The sequence below is a fragment of the Zalophus californianus genome, chromosome 3, assembly GCF_009762305.2.
Source record: "Zalophus californianus isolate mZalCal1 chromosome 3, mZalCal1.pri.v2, whole genome shotgun sequence".
Classification (NCBI taxonomy): domain Eukaryota; kingdom Metazoa; phylum Chordata; class Mammalia; order Carnivora; family Otariidae; genus Zalophus; species Zalophus californianus.
This window is the reverse complement of record NC_045597.1, coordinates 188,083,510-188,095,379: the sequence shown is the minus strand read 5'-3', so window position 1 is coordinate 188,095,379 and position 11,870 is coordinate 188,083,510. Positions and strand designations below refer to the sequence as shown.

The following is an 11,870-nucleotide window of genomic DNA, read 5'->3' as shown; positions in this document are numbered from 1 at the left end:
CACATCCCTGGGTGGTCCCAGGGCCATCTTATCACCCCTCTGAGCAGCCAGGCCACCTGCCCTGCAGCCCCAGGGCTCTGGGAGGGACAGCCAAGGTCAGTGTGGACAGAGGTTCTGTGAGCCCCGTGTGATGCCCTGCACTTGTCCCCACTGGACGGAGCTCAAAGGTCACGCCCCCCCATCTAGGTCCAGTTCCTACCACCCAGATGAGGACAACGACAGCCTTCCCCGGTTCCATGTCTGAGAGCCTGCGGCTTCAGGGCTGTTGGGGGTGTCTGGCGGGGGCGAGGGGCTCTCCCTCACCAGCTGACCTTCACGCGTGTCAGGGAGATTCTGTAGGGTTCCCCATGCCTCTCCCCTGGATTCTGGGCACCCCCCCCCCAGCTGTCCTGCTGTGGCCTTGTGGGATGCCTGGCACCACGCCGGGGCGGGGGGCGGGGGGGGGGGGTTGCTCTGTGGTTTCGGCAGTGTCCTCCTCCACGTCCCAGGAGTGAGATGAAGCGTTGGATGACCTCACTGGCCCCCAACCGGAGAACCAAGTTTGTTTCCTTCACTTCCCGGCTGCTGGGTAAGTGCCCTCAGAGAGGAGGAGGCCGTCTGCGGGGGCGGGGCGGGGCGGGGCGCGGCGGGGGTGGGGCGGGGCGGGGGCGGGGCGGGGCTCTGCGTTCTGATGGGGCAGTGCCTACGAGCTGGCCGTCCCGGAGGCCACGTGGCTTCCCCTGCCGGAGGGGCCTTGAACCAACCCAGAGGGACAACATCGGTGTAACTGCGCTTCACAAACACGTGGATGCTTAATAATGAAATAAGTCACTGGGTCTTAAGTGACAGGTCCCACAAGGAAACCAAGAGGAATTTGGGCCCAGAAGGCAAACGCCAGTGTTCCTTTGGGGTTGCCAGCTGTCTGAGAACCTTACAAACTATTAAAGGGTGCCGGCCCACCTGCCTCCGAGAGAGGCTGCTAGGCTTGACTGTGCTTTCCAAGTCCTGGCCCTCCCACAGCTGCTCCCAGCACCACATCCCCCTCGGAGAAGTGCCCTCTGAAGTCCGAAATAAGCCCCTCCTGGCCTCTTCATCCCTTTATGCATAGATCGTGTTTCTTCAGAGCCCCTGGCTGTTTTTTAACCACGTTCGCTCTGGAGCCACACCCCCTTCTCCCTCGGACAGACCCTTTCCAGTTGCTGGGGGAATCTGCACTGCTCTGTTAGGCGTGCCTGCCCTGCTAACCCCGGGGCTGTCCAGGGCTTGCCGGGTCCGGAGCAGGACGGGCGACAGGGGGATGAGGACGTGCCACCTCCCTCTCTCCTGCCTTCAGACTGCCCCCAGGTCCAGTGTGTGCACCCGTATGTGGCCCAGCAGCCGGATGAGCTGACACTGGACCTGGCCGACATCCTGAACATCCTGGAAAAGACCGAAGACGGTGAGGCCTGGGGCTGGGTGCCTCTCCCACTCGTGCCACCCCTTCCCCACCCCCAGGACTCTGCACCAGTCTGAGGGATGGGGGGGGTGCCTGAGCCCCATGGGCAGAAGCAGACATCACGAGGCTGAGGCTCAGAGACAGGCTGCCCGGCAAGAGGGTGATGGTGGCATTCCAGACTCCCAAGTGGTCAGCTTGGATATCTCTCCCTTTTGGGGGCGGCCTTGGGCAAGTCTCCTGGCTTCATGCTGAGAGGCAGACAGTTGCCAGGGGCTCAGGAATGGGTTCCAAAGCCAATATGTTTGGGACACACCGTGGCGCCCCAGGACCGCGTTCCCCAGGAGGGGGTCCGGGCAGTGCTTTCCCAGCTCCTGGGGAGAAAAAAATCCAAGCGTCTCCAGCAGCAGTTCTTTGAGCAGGTGCCCTCTGGAAAGGCCAGCGGGGTTCCTGCATCTCCCTCACCGCTACTCCCCGCACAGATGGGAGCCCTGGCCAGGACAGAGGCTCAGCCCTCAGCCCTCACCCCCACGGCCTGACCCTTCCCGACCCGTCCCTACACAGGGTGGATCTTTGGCGAGCGTCTGCATGACCAGGAGAGAGGCTGGTTCCCCAGCTCCATGACTGAGGAGATCTTGAATCCCAAGATCCGGTCCCAGAACCTCAAGGAATGTTTCCGAGTCCACAAGATGGACGACCCTCAGCGCAGCCAGAACAAGGATCGCAGGAAGCTGGGCAGCCGAAATCGGCAATGACCCCCGGCCCGGGTCACCAGCCTGGCGGAAAGACGCGGGTGGGCGGGCCGGAGCAGCTCCGGGCAGGCAAACCCCAAGGAACGGTGGAGGGGCTCTGGGGGGAGGCAGGCGCCTTGTGCAGGAGCCACCCCCACCCCCTCCCTGCCGCGTGCTGAGTGCTCATGTGTCTTGGCCCCCTCGCTTGCAGACAACTGGAGAAAGGGTGCCTACGTCTTTGCTGCATTTATAAACGAGAAAGGGTATTTTAAACAGTATTCTCCCACCTGTTCCTCTTGTCTCTTAGAGGGGGTGGAAGTGGACTGGCATGCTCCAGGGGCCTTCCCAGGCACTGGAAGAGGCCCCACACCCCGGGGTGTCCCTGGCCAAGGACAGGCTGGAAGGATTGTCATGACCCCCTGCACATGTCCTTCTCTACCCTGGAAGCCATTAGAATCCACCAGGCGTGCAGATGGACCGCCTTTGCCTGAGCTTGTTGAGCAGCCCTTGGTCTCCGATTCAAAGGACCGAGAGACCAAATGCCTCTGTCCTCCCCCCTCCCCAAGCCTCTGCCAGCCTCTGGCTGCACGGCCAGGCCCTGCTTCATGGCAGGCCTACCAGAGCTTGGCCGAGGGCCCGTGCCACCTCTGGCTCCCTGACAAGCTGGATGTAACTTGTGTCTTCTGGCCCCTTCAGGAGCCCAGGTGTTGTGAGGAATGAATTGGCCACTGCATCCTGTATCGGTTTTGGTTCCGAGAAAAGCAAATATCATTTTTGGCTGCATTAAAAGAAGCATCATATATAAAATAACGGAGATGAAGCTCTGTTCTTTATTGCTCTGCTGCACACAGGAATGAGGCTTTTGGTTCTGGGCAGGGAAAGAGGAACTCCTTGCAAGGCCAAGGGAGTAGCATGTCCTGAAGGAGGAGGTTGAGGTGGCTTCCAAGACAGGAAAAAGCCAGGGTTAGGACCTCAGGGTGGAAGATTTGGACCTCAACTTGTGGAAGGATTCCAGAAACAGAAGATGCTCTTTGAGGGAGCTGGGGACACCCTTCTGCTGCAGTGGAAGTGAGAATGCAGGTTTGGGAGACCACAGTGCAACAGAGGTTGTCACGGGGGGGGGCAGTGATCCCACAGGAGATCTAAGACCAGGCATGGGGCCAGGGCTGCCTTCCTACCTTGGACACTTCATCCCACTTCTGGTGCTAGCAAGTTACCCAAAGACTGCAGCTCCTCGCCCAGCCCAGGTAACCCTCACAGATACCCCACCCCCACCCTTGATTCTGTCCTGGAGTGTGGAGGGTCTGGAATCTGACCCTGCCCAGCCTTACATGCTTGGGACCACACTCTTTCTGCCAGGACACTCTTTCCTCCATGCCAGAACAGGCCTTTCGTTAGAAGCCCAGGATTTGGGTCAAGTGGGACTTTGTAGCGTCTTCCCACAGGCAACATGACTCCTGGCATCCTTGAGACCTGAGACCCTGTGAGAATTGGATGGATTTCTGGAAGATGCATACATGTGCAACACTCTGGCTCAACAGTGAGGGGCTGATGCTCATGGGGCCTCTGTGATACACCCCCCGGGGAGTACCCATACTTAAGTCCCCCAGCAGTGGGGGCAGGGGGAGAGGGGCCATTCCTGAGCCCTAAGCTGCTCTTGGGGGGTTGGGGGGAACGACCCTGGGACAAAGGGGAGGGGGTGACCATTGGTCCTGGCCCTTGTCCAGTTTATCTTTTTGAAGCTGGTAAACAGCATGCTGATTTGGATCACCTGCTCTAACTAGGGCTTTGGTTAGCAGAGGTTATGTGGAATGAAATAATTTAAACAGCTTCATGAGAACTGGTCAGTTTTAGAACAGTCCTTCCTAAGTGGAAACTTATAAAGCTCATGTGTTTGCGGCTCATCTGGAGAATGCAGGAGAAGAGAACTGGTCTTAGCTGGAGCAGGAGTGGTCAGGCGCTCAGGGACGCTAAGGAGGCCAAAAGAGTTGCTAGAAACAGTGAAAGAAGAACAGCTTCCCTCCACCGGCACCCACACCTAGGCCCAGGGTATCAAACCATCACGGGGTGTGCAGACAGTCCCTCCTCCAGGTCTCCAGTCTTCTTTTCCACTCCAAAGGTACGCAGTTCAGGCTTCTTCCCTGCCATGCCCTGAGCAGCTCAGCCACTATTTTAAATCTCTCTCTCTCTCAATCATAAAAGCTAGGCTTCCCGGGAAGTGTGCAAAACGACATGACCTAGAAAGGAGAGCCAGGGCCAAACGCGGGGTTGAAGGGAGGCTGCCTGGGACTGTGGTCCGGTTGCTCCTGGGGCTCCCTGGGGTGGAGGGGTTCCCGGAGTTGCTGGAGAGACGGGTCTGGCGCTGCGAGCCCGCAGATGGGGCCTGGCTGACCAAGTCAAAGACGCCTCCGCCCCCCTAAACCTCCCCCGCGCCGCAAATAACGCAGGCTCTCGTTGGGAGCCCCCACGGCTCGGCCCGCCTCTCCTGCGCTCGCGCGGCCGCGCGTTAGTCTGCGCCCGAGCGCAGGGGGCGGGCCCTGGGCACTTCGGGGACGGGGCCGAGGGCTGCCGTGCGGGGGGACCCTGCGCGCGCTCGCGGCTCCCGCTGGCGCCCCCGCGCGCACGTGTTGCGAGTTGTCGCCCGCCCCGCTCGCCCACACACGCACGCGCGGACACACTCGAGACACGGGGGCGCCACCGTGGGTGCAGCCGAGTCGCGCCGCGGTGGGGGCGCGGCCCCTTTATTCGCTTCAGGAGGCGGAAAACTTTCTCAGCGCGACGACCACGAGCGCCAGCACCACGCAGGTGGCCAGCAGGGCGGCGATGACGATGGCCGCGATGGCGCCGGGCCCCAGCGAGCCTGCGGAGGACGGAGGGCCGGTCAGCCCCGCGACCCCCGCCCGCCCGCCCCGCGCCCCCCCCCCCCCGCCCGGCCGGCCCGCTCGTACCGCCGCCCTGGTCCAGACGCTCCCGCGCCGTGCTGTCCTCGGGGCTCGGCGCGGCGGTGGGGGCCGGGGGGCCGGTGGCCGCGGGCTCCCGGGCGGGGCTGGTGCTCTCCACGGGGCCCTCTCCCGACGGCAGCTCGGCGGGCTCGTTCCACAGGGTGGGCGCGGGCTCCTGCGGGCCCTCGGCTGCAAGGCCAAGGACAGGCGCTGGGGCGCAGGCCGCAGGGCCGACAGGGACGTGGGCCCCGCGGTTAACCGGCTGCGGGACTATGGGGTCAGCACTGTACCAGGCCTCCCGTTTCCCAGGCGCTCCAGGGTATCTACTGTGGCCAGGCTGCTCCCGAGCCCGGTGAAGACAGACTGATGGGGGGCGGGTGGAGACCAACAGGTTCTCCTAGAAAACAGCTGTGAGGACCCTGCGCTGGCGACAGAGCTTCGGGACTGCAGGGGCAGGGCACTTCACTCCGGCCCGGCCCGCCGTCCCTCATCTGAACTGCTGGGCTCTGCAGGCCTGGGTGAGATGCCTGACGCCTGTCAGAGACCCCTCCCCCTGCAAGGCAGGCAGGTCAGCCTTCACCCTGCAGAAGAGGCCAGGAAGGTGAGGCAAACTCTCCCTTCGGGAACCAGGGTCCCTGCCTACCCAGAGCCCCATGAAGGGGCTACTCCCATGAAGGAGGAGGGGAGGAGAGGCAAACTCCTCCTTTGCCCCCCCTCCTTTGGCTTAATCTGGGCAGAGCCACACAGCCCCCAGGACATGGGGTCCAGCACCCACACATAATCCATGTTCTGAGGCTTAAACCCCAAGAGGACTCTATATCCTAAGAAACTGTGATGCCAGCATATTGCTGCTTCCAGACGGAACAGGGCCAGAGGGATGGGCAAGGGTGTCTGCGGTCAGTGCTAAGGGAAGCCCCAAGAAAGGGACGATGCCCCCCCCCCCACCCCGCTGCCACAAGCTGGGGCTCAATGAGCACATCAATCCCTGTGCAGCATTTTCTGCATTTCTGCTCATGGGTTGGGAGTTAGCAAGGTTTGGAGTACCCAGGGGCCTCAGGGAATGGGGGCAGGCTAAGACTGAGAGGACTGTGTGTTGATAACCCCAGCCCCATACCGCTGCCCTCCCCACCAAGGATCCTGGTCTGAGGAGCCCCACAGTACTACCCCAACCCTGGACCCATTCATCCTTCCCAGACAGGAGGTCCCAGCCACCCAGTTAAAGTTCAAGACCAGAATGGCAGACAGTCTCCAGGCTACCCCTCACCGCCCCCGGCCCTGGCCATTGGCTTTAGCAGGGTCAGGGCTCCCCAGTGCCTAATCTCAGTTGTGATCCGAGGATGCTCAGGCCCCACGCAGTCCCTAGAATGGGCTCAGCGGGCATCACGACACACCATCTTGTTGACTCCAGCTGCTAGGAACTCTTGTATTCCTGCCTCAGAGTTGAGAAAACCAAGGCGGGACACACACACACACACACACACACACACACACACACACACACACACGATGAAGTAGCGGGACACACACACACACGCACACGCACACGATGAAGTAGCAGGATCACACACACACACACACACACACACACACACACGATGAAGTAGCGGGACACACACACACACGCACACGCACATGATGAAGTAGCAGGATACACTTGCCCAGAAACCGCCAGGGAAGTTGTGTCGTTCCTGCAGCTCTAGCCAGCCTGCCTACAGGTCCCTGGGGCACATTTCCCTCCACAGGCTTCACCCCTGAGAGCTCCCTCTGGCCCAGACAAGCCAGAGCCAAGCTGCTTTCGGACTTGCCGGCTTCCAGAGAGGGGCTGTTCTGGGAAGACACAAAGGGACTTCTGGTCTTTCCTGCTAACAGCGCCCACCTGGGGCAAATCACGAGGAAACATCAGCTAAACCCAAATTCAGGGTCAGTCTTAAAATAACTCTGTGCTTTCAAAAACATCCAGGTCAAGAAAGACAAAGAAACGCTGAGGAACTGTTTCGGATTAGAGACCGAGGAGGTTGAAGGCAGCATGTATTCCTGGATGGGGGATGGGGGGCGCTACGGGGTTTACTGGGGAAGTATGAATATGTAGCTTAGATAACAGTACTATATCGATGTCCATGTCCTCATTTGGATAACTGAATGGTTATGTAAATATCCTTGTTCTTAGAAGCACTTAGGGGCCAAAAGGCATGAGGTCTACAACTTACTCTCAAGTGGTCAACATTCAGATGGGTCAAATGGGGAGACAGAGAGAGGAAGAAGAGCAAATATGGCAAAGGTGAATCTAAGAGCCTGCTGGAGTTACCGGATTATTTTTGCAACTTCGATGTAAACTTAGAATCTCTTCCCAATCAAACTCTCCAGGACTCCCCAGGCCCTGCCCCTGCAGCCTCTCCCAGGCCTGGGCTGGATCAGTTCTGAGGCTCAGCTTGCAGGCAGGGACCCCTGTCCTATTTCCCAAGGGTTACCCCAGCTGGCATCCCTTTTCAGAAAACAGCCCTGGCAAGGAGGCCTCCCACGGGCAAAAGGTCCCTGGCACACAGTGTGGGGGAAGCTTTCCGCTCGTAGGGCCTGAAGCTGAACCAAAAGGTTGGTGTCTGGGGGCCACCCTGGCCCCCCAACCAACTGCGAAGACCACCCTGTCCTCTGTTGTCCCTGCCTGGGAAGGCAGGGGTCTGCAAGCCTCATAGCTGCTATGGAAAGTGCCAGGCCCCAGACATGCCTGCCTCAGGCGCCCAGGGGCTGAGCCAGAGAAAAAGCCTGAGTATGTCCACTACTGGGCCCTGCGGTCTGGGGCTCACAGACTGCCGCCTGTCTTCCCAGATAAATGGACACGCCACTGGCCCCCCACTTGCTCCCCATACACCCACGGCAGGGAGGCCACCACAGGGCTACTGGGTACCAGAGCCAGCCAACCTGGGTAGCATTTGGGGAATCAGCTGCCTGCAGCAAGCAGGGCCCAGGTAAGCATCTACCTCTGCCCTTTGCCAGAGCCCAGGAGCCATCTCTCGGGGAGAGTGGGCCGCCCTCTGAGCAGGGCAATTGGGGGCGCACCCAGGCCTTCTCTCCTTCTCCCCCCTCGTGACCCAGCCTTACTCTGCTGCTCCCCACAGAAGCCTGGATCGTCCCTGCCAGACACAGTGGCTCAGGCCACCTCATCCCTGCTGTGTGTGCCCACCTCTAACCCTCCAACACTCAACCAGTCCCTAAAGCTTGAGGGGCCGAACCTACAGGCTTCCAAATCAACACAGCTGGGTCCAAAGCCTGGCTCTGTCACGCTGTCACCCTGGGACCCCAGCAGACTGACTTCGCTCCCACCCTCCCCGACTTCATTTCCCAACCTGTGAAATGGAAGTTGGCCCATGTCTCTCTCGGCCCACAAGTAGTAACTGTGCTGTCACTGCCATCGTGAGCTGCTGCCTCGGCCCCAGGGCCTCTCCAGCCGGACACAGGCCAGCTGGATCTGTGTGCTGTGCAATCTGCTGCAGCTGACCATCACGGGAGACCCCCAAGGCCTCATCTGCACCCAAACAGCCAGGGCCCCAAAGGCCTGCCAGCTCCCTGCAGCTTATGCAGCCCCGAACTGCAGCCTGGACTCAGCCACCAGCCTTCCAGCAAAGGAGGTGCAGGTGCCGGGAAGAGGCCAAAGCCTTTTCTTATCCTCATCTACATGTCTCTGTATTTTCTCAATTTGCTGTAATAAAAGGGGAAAACAAAGTTTAAAGGCAATAACCCACTTTCCCCCCAAAATCTGCCTTGGGGAGCCCTAAACAGAAGCAGTTGTCAGGGAATTTGCCAGCAGGAGGGCCCGTCTGAGCAGGAGTGAAGATGAGGGAAGGAAAGAAAGCCAGGCAGAGGGAGCAGCACAAGCAAAGTCAGGGAGGATGGAGCCCACGGGCATGGACGGTGAGCTGTGAGCCCCAAGGGGGATGTTAGGTGCGGACAGAGAGGCGGGTAGGACCAAGGAGGGCCTGTGATAGACCTAAACTTCAAGGACCAGAGTTAGCAACATCCTGCGACTCTGACCAAGCAAACCAGGAGAAGTGGAGGGCCCGTGACACTGCCACAGGCCCAGGCACAGTGGGCTCTTCCCTAGCCCCGCCGCCTCCAGCCACCCTGCCTTTTGGTAAATAGGTTTGTTTAACACTCCCTCTGACCGCGGGGCCCCGAGGCCAGGCACCCGTGCTCACAGACTGCCTTTGTGCCAGCCATGAAGGGCCTTTTTATCCCTGCCCTGGCCTCCCGCCTGCTCAACCTGGCCTGCTCCCCCTACCCCAGTAGCTGCAGCCACAGGCAACCGACAGGGAGGGCAGCAGGCCAGGCCTGGACCTCAGCCACGGGGCCACTCCTTCCCTGCCTGCCTGCCTGCCTGCCTGCTACAGGACCCCAGCCCACCAAGCAAAGGGCAGGGGGCCTGCTAGACCTTCTACACACCTGCTCAGAGCTTCTAGCCCAGAGTGGGGTGGCTGAGAGCCTCCCAAACATCCTCCCTCCCAGAACGGCAGGAAGAACCACAGCCAGCCAAAACCCCAAAGACTCCGGGGTGGAGTTGACCTGCCTGTTCTCGGTAGGACACATGGAGGGAGGTGAGGCCAGGTGAGGTCCTAGAGACGCCAAACACGTCCCCAAACATTCCTGTGGCAGCGGACAAAGCCCACCCACCCAGGCTGTGTATGCACAGTCTGATCCAGGGCCTCTGGCCAGCATCCTGGGCTGGACGAGCTGGCTACTCAGGGAACGAGAAACTGGACAGAGCTCTCCAGGCGGCCCCAGAACCTGGGCAGCCAGGCGCCAGCACCTTCACCTCTACCCACTTTGACCACCAGGCAGGGGTAGAGTGGGGCGTGGGGTGGGGTGTGGGGGATCTGCAAGGACCACAGTCCCAAGATCTAGTCCATAGAAGATGCCACCCGATACTCAGGTCACTTTCCCAATTCCTGGGGCATCCCATCAGCCCCTCGTCTTGCCCAGCTGGCACATCTCCCACCTAAAGGGAGGCTGGGCACTTTCCCAGCCTATATGGAGAGGTGGTTCTGTCCCAAGACCACCCTGCACCCAGAGGGGCTGGGGACATTTATTCACGTTCCCCCAACATTTACTGAGCGCTCCAGGATGCCCGCCCCACCCTGAAAGCTCATGTGTCTGAATTTGGTAGGCCCACAGTCCCCCACAAGGGAGGCAGAGCTACTGACTGTGGTTATCACCATGATACAGATGAGGAGAGGTACAGAGAGGCTGAGACGCGGTTAGCAGACAAAGTCAGGAGCAAAGCCAGCCTTCTTCCCAGGGCGCCTAGAGGGGCCTGCACACCCGCAAGCAACTCACCGCCCCCCGTTTCTTCCTGGTGTTTGTGCCTGTGTGGCTGTCCCACCAGGCCTCACACCCCCAGCAACTCTCCCCAGGGCCATGCTCAGGTGGCTGGCATCCAGTTGCCACCCCTACAGATCCACAGACATTCCCCCAAAGCCCATGCTGCAGAGAAGGTCTCCAGGGGTCTCCCCACCCACACCTCTCTCCAGCCCCAGGACCCCCCCCCCCCCGCACACACACACAGGGGCCCTGAAATACTTCTCCTACGGCCCACCTCACAGCCAACAGAGACTGCTTTCTTCTGGAGAAAGACCATCCACGACCTGTCTGTGCTTTTTCTCTCTCAGGCTTTGAAGCTGGCCTGGGCCAACCCCTCCCAGCAGAGGGCCCTAGAGCTATGCCCAGGCCTGGGGCTGAGGTCCAGGCAGCCTGCCATCCTGAGCCAATTGGACCTTCCATCTCACTGGACCCCAGACCCAGCCATTTCGACATCAGTACTGAGGCTAAGTCCAGTGTCCTCATCACGGTTTTGCTAAGGAGTCTCAGGCCCTGTGCTGCTCTTTCTGGAATTCTTCCTGGGCTGGGAACATAGTACTTGGGTCCTCACTCTGGAAGGTCATTTCAGAAAGCCAGCACAGAAGGGCTTACAGGGTTAAAAAGTGAAACAGCAGGGCTCTGGGGCTTTCTGTCTAGGAGCCCAGGGCCTCTGGTCCCTCAGCTGTTAGCCCTAGGCCTAGTGCCCCCTCCTGACTCCCAGATCTGGAAGCCTTCAGATTTTAGCATGCTGGGGTAAGCCCCGTGTCCCCCAGGCAGCTAACGTCCCTGGCCCTGCTCCCTAGATCGCCCCCCTGCTTCAGGGGCCATCGTCCCCACGGCTAGCATTTCCCAGGACATCGACTCGGCTCCTGGCAGCTGATCTCATAGGAGCCCTCCGCAGAATCACCCCAAACGGCGGCCGTCTCCTGGGAAGGGCTTCTACCCAGTGGGCCACAAGGTGCTTCCTGGCCCTGGGCGGCTGGTGGCAGCAGTCAAGGGAGCACGCTTACCTGTGAGCACTGCAGGGGCCAGGGCCCCGGAAAGGAGCAGCAGTGCCATGCGCAGGGCCACACGGAATGCCATCCTGGCCAGTGAGGGAGCGCGGCTGGAGAGCGGGATGCACCGAGGACTGAGCTAGTTAACTTCAGAGCGGTGGGAAAGAGGTATCAAAGGGCTGGGAAGGGTTTTCATCAATGCAAACTCTGTCCTCCTGGGACACCGTGCCCGCCCCCCACACATAAGCACGCGCGCGCGCGCACACACACACACAGTAGAGCTTACAGAACAGACTGCTTTCCTAACTCCAAAGTAGCCCCACCCTCAGAGAGGGAAAGAAAGAGGAAATTGCTCTCTTTCCCTCTCTCCCTGCCCCCAGCCCTCTCACTCTCTCTCTCTGTCTCTACCCCGCCCCCCGCAAACACACACTCCTCAGCCACTGGA

At 60.3% G+C, this 11,870-nt stretch overlaps 2 protein-coding genes across 10 annotated transcripts in view; one reads left to right on the top strand and one right to left on the bottom strand.

The window, feature by feature from the left end:
- The window catches only part of NGEF (neuronal guanine nucleotide exchange factor), a 102,967-nt gene extending 100,015 nt beyond the window's left edge, over positions 1 to 2,952 (top strand). For 7 of the 9 annotated variants that reach the window (XM_027591227.2, XM_027591225.2, XM_027591231.1 and 4 more), the window contains 3 exons: positions 489 to 568; positions 1,313 to 1,417; positions 1,976 to 2,940. In XM_027591227.2, coding sequence (XP_027447028.1) covers positions 489 to 568; positions 1,313 to 1,417; positions 1,976 to 2,166 — 376 coding nt within the window. In that variant the 3' untranslated portion in view covers positions 2,167 to 2,940. The other 2 variants (XM_027591226.1, XM_027591230.2) reach the window with 2 other exon arrangements.
- A 1,899-nt stretch (positions 2,953 to 4,851) lies between these two features.
- SNORC (secondary ossification center associated regulator of chondrocyte maturation) lies at positions 4,852 to 11,653 on the bottom strand. The gene is made up of 3 exons (XM_027590665.1): positions 11,441 to 11,653; positions 5,091 to 5,273; positions 4,852 to 5,002 (listed from the first exon to the last, which is right to left on the bottom strand). The coding sequence occupies exons 1-3, from the start codon at positions 11,511 to 11,513 to the stop codon at positions 4,893 to 4,895; spliced, it is 366 nt and encodes a 121-aa protein (XP_027446466.1). The 5' UTR covers positions 11,514 to 11,653; the 3' UTR covers positions 4,852 to 4,892.
- Between the last annotated feature and the right edge of the window lie 217 nt (positions 11,654 to 11,870).

What these genes read in the sequence shown, in the direction of transcription:
- SNORC (XM_027590665.1), bottom strand. Translation starts at nt 11,513, where the DNA reads ATGGCATTCCGTGTGGCCCTGCGCATGGCACTGCTGCTCCTTTCCGGG. An exon ending in GGCCCCTGCAGTGCTCACAG is followed by an intron (nt 5,274 to 11,440) that starts GTAAGCGTGCTC and finishes TTGGCCTTGCAG; the next exon opens with CCGAGGGCCCGCAGGAGCCC. An exon ending in GCGTCTGGACCAGGGCGGCG is followed by an intron (nt 5,003 to 5,090) that starts GTACGAGCGGGC and finishes CGTCCTCCGCAG; the next exon opens with GCTCGCTGGGGCCCGGCGCC.